This window comes from Sesamum indicum, linkage group LG4 (genome assembly GCF_026168435.1).
Source record: "Sesamum indicum cultivar Baizhima isolate 11 linkage group LG4, ASM2616843v1, whole genome shotgun sequence".
Classification (NCBI taxonomy): domain Eukaryota; kingdom Viridiplantae; phylum Streptophyta; class Magnoliopsida; order Lamiales; family Pedaliaceae; genus Sesamum; species Sesamum indicum.
Window position 1 is genome coordinate 14,944,432 of NC_142660.1, and position 19,074 is coordinate 14,963,505.

Sequence of the window (19,074 nt, forward strand, 5' to 3'; positions counted from 1 at the left end):
TTATTTTTTATTTTGGCACAACACACGTTCCAAAATGAGATTATATTTTAAATGAATCATTTTTATTAAAAAATATTATTTTATCAACTCAAATGATGATATTACTAGCTTTCGATCAACATATTTGAGAGCGTAAGTATGCAAAAATATTTCTTTGAACACTTACTTAAAATTTAGGGGTAATTTACATTGACTTCCCCTGAAATGATACAATAACAAGACATTTTATTATTATTTAATAAATTAGTAATAATTATTAATATTTGACATAATTATATAATTCTTAAACGGTTTGATGGAAACATAAATTTTACTCATAAATGTGAGTTCCTCCGAACAATACACTTTTCCTTAGTGCCAAGTGGCCACCATTTTAAGACGGAAAGTGTAGTCAAGAAGACCAATCACACAATGTAAGGACAATTAATATTCATATTGTTCTAATTAAAAAAGTAAAAGGGAATTCTATTAATTAATTAAGTCGCCAACTTATTATTAGATACATTGAATTACGAGTTTCGGAAGTCTTATCAGATCGAAACTTTAATCCATTAATTATTAGGCAAGCAAGTGGGATCACTTCAATTACATGAAATAATCTTTTATTTTTTTTTATTCTAATTAGGCTATAAATAATTCGAGTTGGCTTGAATGTACTATTTTCAAACTTATTATTAAGTTTTAAAAATTATTTTTGAATTTAGTTTGATTAATAATTTAATTAAGGTCAAATAAAGCTTTAATTGATTAAGTATGAGTTGAACTCGAATAGTTTGATATGTTTAAGTATATATTTTATTTTTGGAGTAATTAAATCAAGTTTCAGTTAAGCTTGAAAATTTATCAAAGAAAAAATTTTGTTCAATTTTTTAATTTATTTATACTATATAAAATAGAAAACCTCATTTTTACTCACAAATTGTTACTTATATTGCGACACCAAATTTTAAATTATCAAAAAATATCCTTATGTATTTACGGGGCTTAGAGGAGGAGGGTCGGCGATGGGAGCGGGGAAAGGGGAGGGTGGGCGCGACTGGGGAAATTATAAGGGGATGGTGGGCAGCGCTGGGCGCGGCTTGGGGAAGGGGGACGGTGGGCGGAAACAGGCGGTGAGGAGGGCAACGACTAGGAAGGAGTGAAGAGGGATGGTGCAGGATGGTGGCGCAGGAGACGGAGGAGGTGGTGGCGTGGGACGAAAAAGGTGGTTGTGCAAGCGAAGGGGGTGGAGCTCGGAGGCGGCGATGGTGGTGAAGGTTGGAGGTGGCGACGGGGTTGGGGCGACTGTGCCGGAGCCGGTGGGGGGGGGTTGTTTTTTTTAATTAATAAAATTATTTTTTAAATATTTTATTATTAACAAAATATATATAATATTATATATATTAGATATGAGAGAATGACAAAAATGTAAAAAAAAATGTACTTTCATAGCCAATTCGCAGTCAGAGTGCGTGTACCAATTTCTGTAAAGAGGGGGTTTCTTGAACTTTGTTTTATATCACATGGGAGTATTTAATACTTTAATTTTTATATGGGGTTTTTTGAACATTTCTATTATCACAGGGGGAGACTCTGAATTTTTTCCTATATATAACTATACATTTATATAAATATACATAGACATATGTTTATATAACTATAATATATAAATACATATTTAACTGTAATATATAAAATAATTTTAAATCTGAATCGTCCATTTTGAACTATTGATGATCAATGGCTATCATAATAAGGATATAGCAATCAACTTCTTGAAAATTTTAACGCCGTTAACTTTGACTTCCGGGAGGGAAGGATGTGCATAATTTAAAAAATATAGGGGGGTTTCGCTTATAAAATTAACACATGAGATTTTTAGCTAAAAAAATTAAAACATAGGGGGTGTTATGCAATTTACCTATATATATATATATATTTTGTTGTCGGCACTTTCAAAAGAAAAAAATAAGAATATTATAAAAATAAATATATACCAATATTCATTCAGATCTAAACTAACTATTATTTTAGTAGTAATGCTATAAAGTTATGAATGAAGAAGTGAATTAGCCTGAGAGGCGCGCAGAAAATGCTAAAAATAAAAAATTAAAATGATTAAAGCATGTAAAACCCAATCAAGGAGTGTACCCTTGATTTTTTCTTGATTCAAGATCACGATGTTGAGACCCTCCAAACACATCCACGCTCCCGCTATATGAATATGATTATCTCATGCTAGCAACAATAATTATAGAAGCACAAAAGATAAAAATACGTTATTGATTAACGTATGATCCTTGTTTACATCTCTTTTGATCTCTAAGATCTACAGAGAATATGGAAAGGGAGAAAGGTGGAAACGAGAGAGATGAGAGTGTGTGATGCTTAGTGTGGACGGCTAGGGTTATAGAGAATTTATATAAGACCTAACAAGACTCCAGACTAACCACCTCATCCAAAAACCACTAAGTGGCCGAGTTTGATGTCTCTCTAGGCCACCTACTCGGCGACACCTTGATCTAAGGAGTGAAGCACCTTCTTAATTTAATCAAGGTCTACTTAAGGTCTTGAGCTTGTATTTTAATAGATCGAGTTTAATTAATTAAAATTAAATTAAATTAAATTTATATCTTATAAATTTTAATTAAATTTAATTTAATTGCAGTGAGGATGATGTAAACGTATATTTAGGGAATATAAACTTTAACTTATATAACAAGATATCCTCAATTCTTGATTCTCATTATACAAGAAATTTCAATAGTAAGTGGGATCATCCCCATAACTTAGTACACAAATTAGGTAAAAGAAACCAATTAATTAGTTAAATTATCTTATGTGGGCATTAATTACATGAATTAAGAATTTAATTTTGTAATGGTTGATGAAGAATTTGTGATTAGTCAGATTTAGCGATTGCTAATTGTTGCAGGGGTAACATTAAAATCAAGGTGGAAAACTTTAGTTGAAAAGGTGGAAGCATAAATGTGTATATTTGATTTAAAACTGAAATGTGATGAGGAGATGGATATTGTGGCAGACATGTTGTCCACCTTATTTCTTTCATTAATCATTTGCCTCGGATCTTCTGCTAACTTATGTCCATTTGATGCTTTGGATTTTTGTGCTTCAATAATTTTATTTAAGAAAATGTCATCTTATGCTTTTCATATGTCCAGGTTCAACTCTTTTTCTACCTCCCAACCCCAACCCAAAAAGGTACTACTTTTTTCTTTTTCCCTTTTGTTTTGGTGGGGGTGGGGGTGGGGGTGGGGGTTAAAGAATAACGTTACCATTTAATTTGAGTTGAGGTTGTTGATGATCTAGTTTCGGTAAATTAAAAATTGGCATGCAACACCGAGTTAGTATTGTTAAGGTGGCATTCAGCTAAAACGTTTTAATGCAATAAGGTGATGTATGTTTTAGGTAAAATGAAATTTGGAGCTAGATCTCAAAGTAATTTAGTGCATATTCTTTCAAATGATGCAAACAGAATGTATAGGGATAAAATATCTTGAATCGTACGAATCCACAGATCTACATTTGGACCCTCGATTGGAGAATGCATCATTGGTTATCATTTTGAGTTGGTCAATCGGGTTAGGAAAAACCACTTAAATTTTAGTCCCGTTAAATAATTTTAGTCTTTTTCAGGAGTAAGATGATCTCTTTTCAAATAAAAGAATTACGAAATAATCCCCATAACCATTCTTTTTTCATTATTTGTGGACGTCTTATTGTGATTTTACCATTAAATTTGCGAGATCTTATTGTGAGTTTATCATTCAATTTGATTTATTTATTATTTCTTTCAATGATCATACTTTTATTGTTCTTGTTTTAGTTAAAATTCGACTATGTCTAACCAGCGTTTTAGTCTCGATCCGTGCCCATTTATTAATAGAATTAAATAAAAGTATTTTACAATTGACGAAACCTCGAAAATAATGAATAATATATAATAAAATCTAAAGTATTCAATGATTATTCGTTGCTACGTCAGTGTATGTCAATGTGTGGTGTTTGTATGTGCATTTTGTATGGCATGAATGCGAGATAAAATTAAAATTGGCTAAATTCCATTTTATCCTCCTGTATTTTATTAAATTAGCAAAAAAATTTCTTGTGTTTTCAGAATAGGTAAAAAAACTCTTCTGTTTTCAAAACCTCTTCAAAAAATTTCATTCTGTTAACAATTGACGGAATGTGGCATGCACGCGCGGGTAGTGTGATTGGTTGTCGATTTTTGTTGTTTATTTTAGGTCATTTTAGACTAAAATACCATTTATATGTTTATATAAGATACTAAGGCCTTTTCAGCTTGTTTTGTGAGTATTTTTTTTTTCTATTATGACTAAAATATGAAATAAATTATATTTAAATTTGTTATTGTATTATTTTTTATTTCAAAAACTTTTAAAAATACCAAAAGATAAAAATATATTTTTATACATTATTTTCTTATTTCAAATTTTTAAAAAATATATTTATATTAAATGTAAAATACCAAAAAATAAAAATAATTACATTATAAAAAATAATATACTTAATCTTATTTTCTCAATTTAGGTTAAATATTTTCAATGGGCGTATTTAAAAGAAAAAAGAATATTTTAAATAATATACTAAATTTTATAAAAATATTTTTATGTGCTAATTATAAAAATATTTTAAATAATATATTAAGCTTAAATTATTATTTAGGTTAAATATTTTATTAATTATATTACTTTTTATAAATAATATTTATATTTAAATTAGTATTGTATATATTTAAAAGAAAAAAGAGATTCAATATATATCAAACAAAATAATAGTCAAATTATAATAATTAAGTCAATTAAAAAATTAAAATTAAATATAATTAAGTTAAATAAGAAAATTAAAACTAACGATATCTAATAATATAGTTAATTAAAACTAACTATAATTAAATTAATTAAATTAAAAAGAAAAAAATGGGGGGGGCATCGCCCCCGCACATGCCATCGGCCTCTTTATCTTGTTTGCGACTTTGTCATCACCCAAATCTGATCTGGGCGACGGCGATATCGCCAGATCTAGGGGCAATGACTGTCGTCGTCGCCCTCTTTATTTTTTATGGGCGACGTTGCCATCGCATTTGGGCGATTGGCGACGTCGCCAGATCTGGACTTGGTGGGGGCGGCGAGTGGGGATAGGGTAGGCGACGGGGGTTGGGGTCAGTGTTGGGTGCAGGGTTTGTTTTTTTGAAAAAAAAATATTTTTTATAATATAAATTTAAAATTAATATGTCTAAATCCTTAATTTTTTTATAAATTTATAATCTAACGATTAAAATTAATTGACTAGATTTGACGGTTCTCATCTAATCAATAAGGATCCAACGGTCATTAAAAAAATAATATATAATATATAAGGGCAGAACGATTATTTTATCAAAAAGTTAACGGCGTAGTCATACTTAAAGGAGAGGAGTGATTGAGTTGAAGTTTTAAAACACAAGAGGTTGTTTTGCCTATTTTTAAATCAGATGAGTGGTTTTTGATGAGTTTTTAAAACACAAGAGGATTTTATTCAATTTAGCCAATCAAAATTTATATAATTTTTTTTTTGTTAACATCAATATTTTTGTTCAAATTCTTGTATGGTTAGTATTATTGTAAACAAAAATTTTTTAAATAGGTGTAGGTATAATTTTAAAAGAATTTTTAAGAAAATGGTAAACTTTTTATTTTTGGAAGAGGTTATAATTAATTTCCATTAAACCAACCTATTTATGATGTTTTATGAAGTTAAACTTTATCCATTTTATTTGGGTAATTTACAACAACTTCCTCTCAGTTTAACATAATTAGGAATAATGACTCGTCATTTAAAAAATTAATCTCAGGGTCGTTGTGATTTACCCTTTCTGTTTTACGAGATGCTAATGCAATTCTTTATCATAAATTATCGAGTCTATTAATTTAGTATTTTATGAATTTACCAACAAAATACGAGTTTCAGGAACCATGAGTGTTTGTCCGAAAATATTTTTACTTTAATTACTGCTTAAGAAATCGAAAACACAAACAAACAGGCCTGTCAACTCAACTGGTTCCAAGGAAAGAACACTGAAGCTATCACCAAACCATATGCTTAAACTGATGTAGCTTCAAATTTCAATCAGGTTCATGAATATATTAATGTCAATCAGATGATATGAAAACCATTCAAATGGTACTACGAAGAAGAGAAATTAACTCAGGATATAGTCTCCGAAGGTAAATTCAAGAAACTGTCAGAGAAGTTACAACGCGAAGTGAATGGTAGGAACAGCAAATTCTAATGAAATGCGCCAAGAACTAACAGATTAGGCAGAAGTTGAAGTCAGCAGCTTTTTCTACGGATACTTTCTAACTAGTTGTGTGTTGTTGCTCTCCTTGCCAAGCCCAGACAATTTCCCTAAGGGCCGGTCTTATTTTCTGTCTCAACAAGCGCTGATAATCTATGGAATCGCCACTGGACTTTGTCAGCTCGACTAAATAGAATGACGGAGATATTTCAAAAATTGTCACATCAACCGACAAAGTTGCGTTCCTACTGTCATTAGACCCCTCTATTCTCATAGACCCTTGATCCTTCTTCGTAAGTTCGAACCTTAAGAGACGAGCAATATCCTCAAGCTTCGACATGATAAAAGAAGCTGACTTTGTTGATGTGAACTGAACTTCGTCCTTCTGATCATTGCTAACGAACAAGCCAGACAAGTCGAATCCTGTGGAGAGAGATATGATATCAAATGCGTTCAGATTAGTAGGCTTTGCCAACTCTGGCTTTGTTGGGGCAATGTTATCACAGTCAGAAGGTTTCAGAACAGCATCAATGTCAATTGGACGCTTCTCGATATCTCCTGCACTGGTCCCTGTATCTTTGGAATCCAAACCTTTTCGGAACCAGGATTTTTCCATAATTTTGGCTATGGAAATCCTAGAGTTCGGGTTTGGATCAAGGATCCTCATAAATAGTCTTCGAACTTCAGGTGGGAACCAATTAGGGCATTTATATTCGGCCCTCGATATCTTCCTATACATCTCCATAAGATTTGCGTCATAAAATGGAAGATAACCTGCAAGTAGAACAAATAGTATGACCCCACACGACCAGACGTCAGCCTTAGCCCCGTCATAACCTTTTCTGCTAATAACCTCAGGAGCAACATATGCCGGGGTTCCACATGTTGTGTGGAGTAATCCATCTTGCCGCTTGGACTCTGAGAGCGCACTCAAACCAAAATCAGACACCTTTAGATTCCCATTTTCATCAAGCAACAGGTTTTCCAGTTTCAAATCACGGTGATACACACCCCGGCTGTGGCAAAAATGAACAGCACAAATCAATTGTTGAAAGTATTTTCGAGCAATATCCTCCTTAAACTTTCCCTTGGCAACCTTGTGAAAAAGCTCCCCCCCTTTGGCATATTCCATCACGAAGTAGATCTTAGTTTTGGTGGCCATTACTTCATGGAGCTGCACTATATTTTGGTGTTTGACCATACTCATAATAGATATCTCTCGCTTCGTCTGATCAATAAGCCCAACCTTTACTACTTTTTCCTTATCAATTACCTTGATGGCCACACTCTGTCCAGTTTTGAGGTTCCTACCATAGTAAACTTTGGCGAAAGTGCCTTGTCCTAGCAATCTCCCAACTTCATATTTCTCCATCAATATGTTTCCATTAGTCTCCATTTGAAAACCTGCTATATGCTAGCACCGGTTTCGTTCTCCTTCTGTCTATGATATTTAAAATGCCCGATTCTTTATAAATAAAGAACCCGGCCGTCTAACAGAGTCGCGTTTTAACACTGGAGAAGGACGATAGATGGTATCATTGTGCTTCTGGCTGCAAAACTTGATTGTGCCATTATGTTCATGCCTGTCACCATCAAGGACAAACGAGATGGATTCAGACTGAGGCACAATCTTGCAGGCACTGAACCCGGTAGCCTCAGCGACGAAACACATCTTTCCACATTCCCAGGAACTTGGATATCAACAAACAGTTGCGGAGATTCTGAATGTGAAGGCAGATCAAAGAGTGAGAAGCACACACAACTATGATTATGAATTAGTAAGAAAATTCCATCCTATAGACAAAAGTAAGCCATCTCTTATGCTATCAAGAATCTTGGTTAAAGCACATCAAATTTAGAGCATGACAAATTGAATTGTCAGCTTAGAGTCAATCAACAAACAGTTGGGGTGCATTAAATCAGCATGTCGAATTCATTCCCTTTCTCAAATTAATCAGGGCATGCTTTCTATTAACCTACAAATCAACATCTTCCTTGCCAACATACAACTCAACATGCTAAAACAGAGAAATCAGACCATTAGGCAACACGCGGGAAACAACTTCAACTTGAAACACAAACTCATCTCAGCAGATTTAGATCTGTAAAACCCTTTGATTCAGAGACCCAAAAATCACAAATACCATACAAGCATAAATGCGTGAGCCCGACAAGAATCAAACTGAATGCTAACTAAATATGTGCACCCAAGAATTCCTGCACGCACAAAAACAAGAGAATCTAATACCAAAATTTCAACATCATGTGATTACACGCTCAGAAAAAGATCCCAGAAACAGACGCATTCACCAAATTATTTGCATCAAATCGGAACAAAACTTCAAACGGGACAATGAAAAACTTCAAAAAGTCAAATGGGTTTGTGAGAAAAGACCCATACCTCGGTGAAGGAAGGAGCTTCAGTTGGATCCAAAACCTTCGGAGAAAAAGAGGGAGGAGTACTGAGGCGAAGAGCATGTGAAGTTCGAGTGAATATATGTAGTCTGACAGAGTACAAATGACTATTATGGGAACGTATCTCACGGTATTTATGAGTTTTTGTACCGTTGTGTGTTTTGAGTTCGCCGTCTTCAACGTTGCTTGGGGTTTTGTTTCTCTACAACTGAAATTATGTGTGATTCTGCATTTGGCAAGTATGAGCCAACAGAGAAGTGACACATTGGAAAGTTTCTAATTACGAGGGTAGTTTGGTACATCAACAGTAAAAACCCTTATTATATAATTGATCACTATTTTTAAACTCTACGTAAATACATATTTAAAGTCTGACAGAACCTCCATTCGAATTAAAATTTCCATCATGTTACATTTGAAAGAGAAGATCTTAACTTGAATTATATATTTGGAAAAATTATTTTAATTCTTTTGTATTAAATGAATTTAAAATTCATTGCAATATTACAAAATATAATTCAAAGGATCAAAGTCAAAGAAATAATTGGTATTTTTAGAAAGGTCCTCACACAAATTCTTGTCATTAAAAACCACCATTTTCATTAAGGATTTGAAAATAATTGTACTTTTTTTTTATAGTTGATAAATTAAATCGAGATGAATTCATTGTTGTTAACCCAAATAAATATATTTAATCACCATGAAATGTTACTTTTGCCAAAATTCATCTAACCCTTCGCTTAATCAGCATGTGACTAAGTTAAGTTATTCACTAGACCAAATATTATGAGCTAACCACCGTCATCCTAAGATACATCTACATAAAGTAATGAGCACAAAATCTCTACTAGATTCAAACTCGTAGCATCTAAGTGATAAGTAAAGAGTTTGCAATCAAACCATCATATTGGTGACCCCCAGATAACTTAGCCTAGTGGCTAAGGTTAAAGTTAATTCTTCCATAAATAAGTTCGATCTTATCATATGTGTGGATATTTATCTCACTTTACATGAATTTATCGTAATTTGTTTCGTTGTTTTTAGATATATAAGTTATATGAATTTTCAATATTGATAATGGATAATTTATCGAAATATTAATATAATAATTTAACTAAAAATAAAATATAAAGCACCCTATTGGTGGTATGAAATGATGGTTGTATAAGGTGTATGGTGATCAATTATTTGCATCACTACCCTTGTGACTTAAGAGTAGGGACCTCAAATGTGAATTTTGCGTTGTGAGGCACATACTCAAATTTGCATTTTGAGCCACACAATTTGGACAATATCATATATGGGCCATATCAATCTTTGCCGCTATTATTCAAAGGCACAGGGCATATGCCAAAAGTTGAAAGAATGTCCCTCCACTTGATCAATCATATAATGATTTAATACCAAGTTTCTTTTTATATATAACTTTAGTCAAATGGGATTTAACTTCGATTTTTCTTATAAATAAATTTAAAAAATAAAAAACTCAAGCAATTAATCGTCTACGGGTTAGTTTATCAATTAAAAAGGATTTGATTCTTTGTATTCCTGATGTTAGTAGTATACCATTTTTAGCTAATTATTTCAGAATGAATGTGTGACCACCACGCAGACAAAAGAAAAATATGAAACTAAAAAAATATAAATGAACTGAGTTATTTGATATATACATTAAAAATAGTTAAAGTAATTTAATGTGCTCGATTTCATTAATAAGTTTCATGTTATAAATAATAAGGTTAATATCGGATTATATAGAATAATATCATAATCTCAAATTATTATAAATGAAAGCGTAGTTTATTATCCCAAACAGATGCAGGACCACAAAAGGCAAGTAGCCAACTCATAGTTTCAAAAATGTTGTGGTGCCCCATTCATAGGTCAAATTTCTTCATAAAAGGAGTAGGTGAACATGAAACAAATAATACTAATATCTTAGTCTAGCAATTAAAGCTCAACTGTCTTGAATAAATTTGAAACCATGTATACAAATTTCCGGAGAATATATTAATACTTTAATTATTTTTATGTGAATTTATTATAATTTATTTAATTATTTTTGTCATATTGATATTTTGATCGAATTATTATATCATTTAATTTATGATATATTAATATAATCATGTAATTATCACTTATATAGAAAATAAAATAAAATTTGATGAAAATATATATTTTTATTTAATCTCTGTAATATATATATATATATATATATACACATTATGTTTATAATGTACACATCAAAAAATTTGAACCCAAAACTTTCAAAAGGAGGTCTAAAAGCCCAAATCGATGGACTGTCGCTGGCATGTCTAATATAATTGTATAGTAGAAAATTTTGTCCGGTATGGTTAAGATGAATTATACAGGGGAAGTAGGGTTGGAAAATGGCCTACTGATGAAGCAAAAGCTGGCGGAAGTCATCATGATAAGTTAAATAATATTGTTATTTGAATTTATTACTGTATAATAATAGTGATGGTGAGGTTATCTTGTATGACAGATTGTAAAGCTGCAGGAGAGTAGCAGATACAACCAACTTAAGCAAGAACAAGTTTATTTTAATTTGGGACCAACTATGGTTTAGAGTGTTTAGGTAGATAAATTTAAAAGATTTTACAAAATTATATAGTTTTGAAGTGTTTCAATAAAATAATATTATGAAATTTATTAAATGTTAGTGTCGTAGTATTATAGTTATAAAAATAAGAATTTAAAATATACATTATAATAAATTAAAAACTCCTTACTCTTATTCTGGATTGAAATGACGAGCTTTTAAGCAATTTACTTTGGACTCCTATAAGCTTTTTTTTAAAAGAATTACCGAATATTTTATAACAACTAGAGCATAATGTGTGCCGGTCAAGATCCCAATAGCTCATCTACTTAATAACCATTAATTTATGCAGCAGTTGTTAATTTTTTTACTCCAGACACTGAAGCATTAAAGCCCAGAATTCTATTGTAATTAAAGCAAGAAAGCGATGACAATAAAAACAAATTTTAGACTTGCCCCTTTTTTCTAACTTACAAGATTTTAACGTCACATTTTCAAAATTTATAAACAGATAGGAAGGAAGCATCAACCTCAAGCAAGAGGAGAACGATGGGTCTGAGTATGAGGCATAGGCTTGATCAAGGTTCATGGTATATTGAAATGGACCTTCCACCATAAATGTCTCTACCTCCAATTACCTGGAAAACATTCAAGAAATATGTCAACATTTGAAGAAATAAGTCCACATTGAAGTTAATTATATGGCTGCTTTAAGATTATAAACTTCAGGGAGAAATCGGACCAACACGCATGTCTATGTACATTTTTCTGAATGAATTTAGAAGGAATAATGTTAAAATTTATAATCGTGTAAAATAAGCCAACTCCTGATGAAAAATATGCAAATTGGACAGACCCAAACCCAGAAAGTTCATAAATGGGAGAAAAACAATCTAATTATTATTTCTTGAGCTGTAATATATATATATATAAAGAATAATTCAGTGAAAATGGATGGAGAGCACAAGGCACCTCTCCCATGAAATTCTGTTGGGCATTATTCGGAAACCCATTAAGCTGCCCATTTTCATCAGACCTGAAAGTATTCCTTACCATTAGAGGTTTATTCCAATGCTGTGCTGACTTTGTTGCTTTAACCTCTGTTCATACAGATCAACGATGCATGAACAAGGTGGATATTAAGAGTAAAACAAAAGAAATTACACAGTTACGAATAAAAATGTACCTGAAATCTGATTTTAATTGGGAGGTAAGAGGGAAATGATGCCAGAGTAGTGGGAAGCTTGAGAAGGAGCTTCTGAAGCTCACAGCATTCTCCATTTCCTGGGGTCACGGAATTTTGCAGACCTTGGATGTGGAAGTCTTAGCGCCGAAGCAAATCTTTCCACACACCAGGGAACTCGGATGGCAAGAATTTCCGTAGAGATTCTGAAGGAGAAACCATAAGTAAATCAAGGATATACAAGCTCAGTTAAACAATAAAATAGCTAGTGAAATATTGAGATTAAGAAGCAATAGAGAACTATCATTTATGTATTCAAAATCTTGTTAGAGAAACTCAATTCTCAATTCACTTTCAGTAATGTCCTAGAGATGCAGTAATTTCAGTCAGCATGTTCCCAATCCCTTCAATCAGGGACCACATATTTAGCTAGTGAAGCATTCAGGTAGAAGATCGAACATAATGCGAGGATAAAAGGAATGAGGAAAAGAATTGGAGAAGAGAACAGAAAGTCATGAATGAAAGTGGGAGGAGAGTCCTGCATCCTAATGATATTCAAAATGCGGCCGACATATACAACTCCACTATATGAATATCCCAGAAATATAAACACATAAAATCACACCCTTGAGCAGCATGCCAATTTAACATATCTTAGCATGCAATATGAATTTATATCATCAAGTTTAGACCCTTCGACGGACCTATAGTAGCTTTTTCCTCATAAACTTCTGCGACCTATAACCTTACAAAACAGAACCACATGTTTCACTGCTTTGAGAACAAGAATGATTACATGCCTTTTGAAGTAAGAAAAGAACAATTCTAAGATTGCATAGCAACTATAAAAAAAGCCTTAAAAATTTTCAAATCATGGTGTTTACCAAGATTCTAGGCCAAGAAACTGTTGGGCAAAGACATGAAAGAATTCTATGAACAAGTTCAAGAGAATGGATGCAAATAAGAAATAGGAGCTAACAATAGGCAGGTTAACCATAAAAAAGTCCACTTTTTTACCAGGCACATAAGAGTAAAAGGATAAATTCTCATTACCTTCAAGATCTTCTGGAACTGAAGAATAACTTCGGAGATATAATCTATCAGCTTGACATAATTCTATGCCTTCACTCTTGGCCAGCTTGTCCAGCATGTGACCCACAAAATGATAGGCTACCATACTTGTGAGATCACAAGCTTCCTGAACCTCAAGGTATTGATTACCTGATTTGCGCTGCTTACTGACAATAGTTGTGTCTTCCACTAGGAAATCAGAACCTACATATTTTGGGGTGTCTCTGGAACAACTTGTAGAATCTTCACTTTTAAGGTCACTGTAGCTTGAATTTCTGGCAGGACTGTCACAGAGAGAAGATAAATTTTGTTTAGTTGTCACTTTAAGAGAATCAGAGTAAGGCTGTCCCAATTCCCCAGTGAATCCTGATGGGTACTGTTTCTCGACTATGGGTTGTTCATCAGGTACTTCAGATTTCTTGCAGGACAGGGAACGAACAAAACCACTGGTTTCATCTAAGCCCGCATCTGTAATATGCATAGAGTCCAGGGGTATATTTAACCTCCCAACAGGAGAAAGAAGAGGAGAATGGTCATCTCTTTCACTGGTTGAGACAGGTGAATTTGACTCTGCCGGGTTTGTCTCACCAATACTTTCTGTTTGGCAATCTGAACTGTAAGAATGAATTTCATGATGTTGAGAAATATCCCCAACATGCTCATCATCATCAGAAATATAGAGATCATCATTTCCATCAAAATCCTCCACGTATGCATGATCAAAATCTTCATCAAATTCATGTTCTGGATGCAAGTCCAATAGAACTTCTTTTGCTTGAGCACTGATAGCCAATACATGCTCTACCTCTTTCTGTATTACCTCCTTCATTAATTCTTGAGGAGATGAATAAATTTTGGAAGAGGAATGTTTTTTACGAGATGAAAATTGAGATCTTCTATTAATAATGTCAAGAGTTTCTACTAAACAATCAGGGACCTTTTCCATATCACTGCACTCAAAAAGGTATTCAGTCAATAAATTCCGTACAGCCATCCGTAGACTTCTAACAGACAATTCAGAATTAGGATCCAGCAAAAACTGCACTTTTTTGAGTTCTATCAAGCTCACTCTTTTTGAATCATCAAGCAAATGAATAGCTTTTGCTATATCATTATGTAATGCCTCAGTTTCTGGCGAAAATTTCCTGAAATCTCTTACACCTGGACAGTTCATTATTAGCTTCAATGTTAAGCCTGCAACTCCTAGGGCCCCAGCCAACGGTTCTGCGGGCTCTTTCACATTACCAAGGTCAGATAGCATCTTCATGCACATTTTCTTGATTACTCTGATTAGACTATCACGTCCCCTTCTAGATTTTTGGGACTGCATGGAAGGGATGTAACCCTTGACACCTTTCAGCTTCCTATGCATTGCAATCAGTGTTCTAAAAGGGAAGTCCTCAAGTCCATCCAGTACCTTGACAGCAGCTGCACGATAGGCTTCAGAAGCAATTGAGCGTACCAGCTGATTCCCACGAAAATTTTTCGCGTCCAACAATAGTAGAAAAAGTTGTTTCAGTTTTTTCTTGGAATTATCATTCTTGGTAGCAATAACTTCTGGGAGCAATTTTTTAATTGTCCTCTTCATACTCCAATTTGTTTTCTCAAATTTAATCAATCCCCCAGTGAGTATCTCAACAAAAGAATATAAACCTTTATTGGTCATAACATCCAACAGTAAGTATATATCTTGAAGACCATAACGTGAATCAAATACTCGCAAATCCTCTTCCAAACAATGGGGTTCCTTACTATAGTCATGGGCTCCAAACCCTATTTCTATACAAGTTCTGATGTCCTCATAGCTTACCTGCAATCAAGTAAAGAGGATCTTATAGGAAATAAGTGAAAATAACCCCAAGTACGCACAAATATGCCCCCTTCATATACGTACATGTATGCAGCCATAATAAGATGTAAGATGCAAGATCTAAACAGAAATGACCAATTCATTTTTCTGCCATATTACAAGCTTTCTAAGACTGTGTGCTCTGATCCCTGATGTTGCTGCCTAAAGATTCCAAGAGTTACTCATAGATTCCTCGGTCATTCTTGGTACTATTCATTTCCTTTTTGCAAAGCCATAATTACACATATTCCACCTGTTCTCTATTCTACAGAGAATCAACCGATTCCATTACCAAGTCACATCTCAGGGAACTTTGTTCACAAGTCAGGACCTTCTTGCTTGTTCAAGACCTTCAAAATCTATTCTCCTTAGAAACTCAGTATCATCAACGGTGTCTTCAAATTTTATTCTCTTATTAGATCCTTCCTATTGACATAGTCCATCAGACCATCAAGAACACGTCTTGACATATGTTGTTATCTAAATCGATGCTGAATTTTTTATTAGGATATTGTTTATCAATATATGAGAATACTGCAAACTATGGTGTTAATAAACGAAAATCATTGGATTGAGATCAAGTGCTGTAACTCAGCACAGACAGAAAACTCACATCATCTTCCCTTAGTAATGACTCGGGCAACATCCTGAAAACAAATAAAACAGAAGTAAGAAATGTTGCATCTATTTCACTCAAAATCATTGAGAAGTTTCTGATTACCGAAAAACTACATATAACAAGAGATGCAAGAGGGCGGGAACATTACAAGAAATACCCAAATGTCAAAAATTCCTTAGGCATGCCTAAGTTTGAAGTAAGCAGACAAACCAGAAACCTCCAGTACTAGAACAAAGCACATAATAGAGCATAGCACCCTAAAACAGGGACTTTTCAGATTTTTTATGTTCAAGTCCTTATCGAGCAGAATCTTGATTCCGACGTAACATGGAGGTGACATTCTGGAGACTATATTTGATTAGTCACATGAAGGATACAACTAGCTTTGCACTTAAAATGGCAGAAGACTCTGCTTCCTATGAAAACACATTAACTACCACTCAGCTACTATAGGCACTAGAAATCTCAATCTTTTTTTCCACTAAAAGCATTCAAAATTAGATATACAGACAAAACGCAGCATGAACATGAAAAAATCTCTACGCATGTAAGTTTATGTCAAGTTGGGAAATTTTTTTCCAAGAGACTACATATTGCCACCAAGATAAACAATTAAGCAAATTAATCGTTGTCCAACAGATGTCAACTGCCAAAAACTTAAACAAGTACTTCAGTTGCATTAAACTTGATAATGTTATTCACACAATTCTACTTATTCCTTTCTATTGATTCCTTGAGCTCTTGACAGTGAAATAATCTTGAGCTATTAACTGGAATGAAGTATTACATATATAAAGCATAATATTTTAAATCCAACAATAGATGATTCAACTAATTCACTCTGATCATGTCCAATAAAGTAAAAGAAGAATACAATAGTGTGAGGGTGGGTGGGGGAGAAGGGGGGAAGAAGAAGAACTTGCACATACTTATCTTCAGGAGGAAGTGTTTCCTCTACTCTTTTTTGTTCACTTATGGATAATGGTAAATCCATCAACCACCTGCAATGTAAATTTTGGGACTTCTTTCATCAGATTATGCCATGAAAAACAGAACAAGAAATCAATTTCGACAATGAAGAAAAACAATGGAAGTCGGTTTACCTGCGTTTGAGTCTGAGGAGAGACTCATGCTCCTTAATCTGGGATGTTAAAACTTTAAGATCTTCCCTACACCATTCCTTCTTTAGAACGCCTTCAAAACTCTCCACCATCGTCACTTATCGATGAGCAATTTTCACAAAACCTGAACAGAAATAGAATCGTGAAGGGAGCAATAAGAACACAGTCTTAGTACTTCTCCAAAATTACTTTAGAACCAGAAAGTTTTTGCACAACCAAAAAATTCGGTTTTCTACAGCTTGCTGCAATGCTGCATTAGGCTTGTAGAACTAACAGAAACACAAATTTTGACAAAACGAAAACACTCCACTGTTCCAAATCATCAGTTACACACAGACAATCAATTCATTCATAAGCCCGGAAACTTTTGCAAAATTTCAATCGTAAGGAAGTGGTTCTAATTACCTAAAAAATTGTAAAATCACTTCAAAGTTCAACCTCAACACTTGCAAATCTGACAGTGTAAAATCACTTTAATACAAACTCAAGCACACAATCAATGAATCAAACAAAAAAAAACAAAAAAAATTCTATTAGGCATTTCATCAAACAACTTCAAAGCAAAAAATTGTAAGTCAAATTTTTTGAACTTCCTTTTCTTTGTAAGAAAGCAAAGTACCTACCTGATGGAGAAGACTGATGAAGAGAGCTCCGCCGCCGGCTGGAGAGTGGAGGAGGTCGCGTGTCGCCGTTTCTCTTGTCAGTTCTCTCTTTTTCTTCTTGTGTTCTGTTCTGCCGTTCCGCTGCGTTTCGTCTTCCTTTTTTTTTCTCTCTACTATCGACACTATCTATATATATGGGGTAATATATTAATATGTAATATAATATAATATATAAGATATATAATAATATAATATATAAGATATATAATAATATATTTTTTTATTTAATATAATATTTAAAAAATCAGTTATTCAATTCGGTTCGGTCATCGAACAGTGACCAATAAATCGAATCGAAAAAACTAATTTTAAAAAAAAAAGCAAAAAGCAAACCGAAAAATTTGATTCGATTTTTAATTCGAATTAAATTTTTGATTTGGTTCGATTCGACCGATTTAATCGTCTTTTTAAGGCCCCTAAGAGAAAAAGGGAAAAAGAAATTGAGAGAGACAAATACATAAGGAAAAAGGATTGGAGAAAAGAATTAAAATTAAAATAAAGTTTAGGAGACCAAAGCAGTCTTAAACACAAATTCTTAAAATTCTCTTTTTTAGTATTTATTTTGTTTAGTCAACTTTGGATTGGTATTATTTAATCTTAAGCAAATATTACCAAAATTATTTTAAATGGGTTTATATTAGAAAAATTAAATTTATCAATAAATATAATTCAAAATTACAATTGAAAATTAATAGGTGTCTAATCCAATAAAATTAAATTTCTACACTAATACTTGTGAAAGTATTGATTTTAAATCAATTGCTTCGTATGAAAAAGGGAAACTTTGGTGACGTGTAGATCTAGAAAAGATGGGATCATGCTCGATTCTGTTGTCATCAATACAACAATGACATTCATTCATTCTTCTTTTATATTTGTTTTTCATTTTCACTCTTTTGGCTCAATTTCTCTATTTAATATTGCATCAAGTTTAGAAGTATTTAACATTAAATAAAGAAAACATTATTCCGATAATTATGTGACAAAATAGGCATCTATCAAAAAGTTTAAAATCATTTGGATTTAGAAATATGTAGACAAATTCAGATAATTTGTGAGTGAAAATTGAAAATTCATAATGTAATATCTGTAGATTCAAATTTGATTAAACTACTTTGCTTTTGGGTTGAATATAAATCTACAAGTACTATGCACACAAGTCTTCGTTTATATACATTAAAATGACATAAATTTACTTATATTATTAAAAAATGACCATGATAAAATTAAATAAATGCTTAAAATTAATTCTGAATTCAAAGGCATAACATCTGTCTTTTTACACATTTGGGA

At 32.9% G+C, this 19,074-nt stretch overlaps 2 protein-coding genes across 4 annotated transcripts; both read right to left on the reverse strand.

Annotated features, from left to right (window-relative positions):
• Positions 1 to 6,202: 6,202 nt before the first annotated feature.
• On the reverse strand, positions 6,203 to 7,695 carry LOC105160810 (CBL-interacting protein kinase 2). Its single transcript, XM_020693224.2, has one exon. The coding sequence runs from the start codon at positions 7,692 to 7,694 to the stop codon at positions 6,360 to 6,362; it is 1,335 nt and encodes a 444-aa protein (XP_020548883.1). The 5' UTR covers position 7,695; the 3' UTR covers positions 6,203 to 6,359.
• Positions 7,696 to 11,656: 3,961 nt separating this feature from the next.
• On the reverse strand, positions 11,657 to 17,904 carry LOC105160969 (DNA double-strand break repair protein). 3 transcript variants are annotated; one of them, XM_088879510.1, is made up of 8 exons: positions 17,743 to 17,904; positions 17,102 to 17,243; positions 16,928 to 16,999; positions 15,993 to 16,026; positions 13,513 to 15,340; positions 12,463 to 12,665; positions 12,330 to 12,376; positions 11,657 to 11,914 (listed from the first exon to the last, which is right to left on the reverse strand). In XM_088879510.1, exons 2-6 carry the CDS (start codon positions 17,209 to 17,211, stop codon positions 12,601 to 12,603), a joined length of 2,109 nt encoding a protein of 702 aa, XP_088735636.1. In that variant the 5' UTR covers positions 17,212 to 17,243; positions 17,743 to 17,904; the 3' UTR covers positions 11,657 to 11,914; positions 12,330 to 12,376; positions 12,463 to 12,600. The 3 variants fall into 3 exon arrangements, with proteins under 3 accessions (XP_088735636.1, XP_088735637.1, XP_088735638.1); XM_088879511.1 differs by having other exon boundaries at positions 12,249 to 12,376; XM_088879512.1 differs by lacking the exon at positions 12,330 to 12,376.
• Positions 17,905 to 19,074: the final 1,170 nt, after the last annotated feature.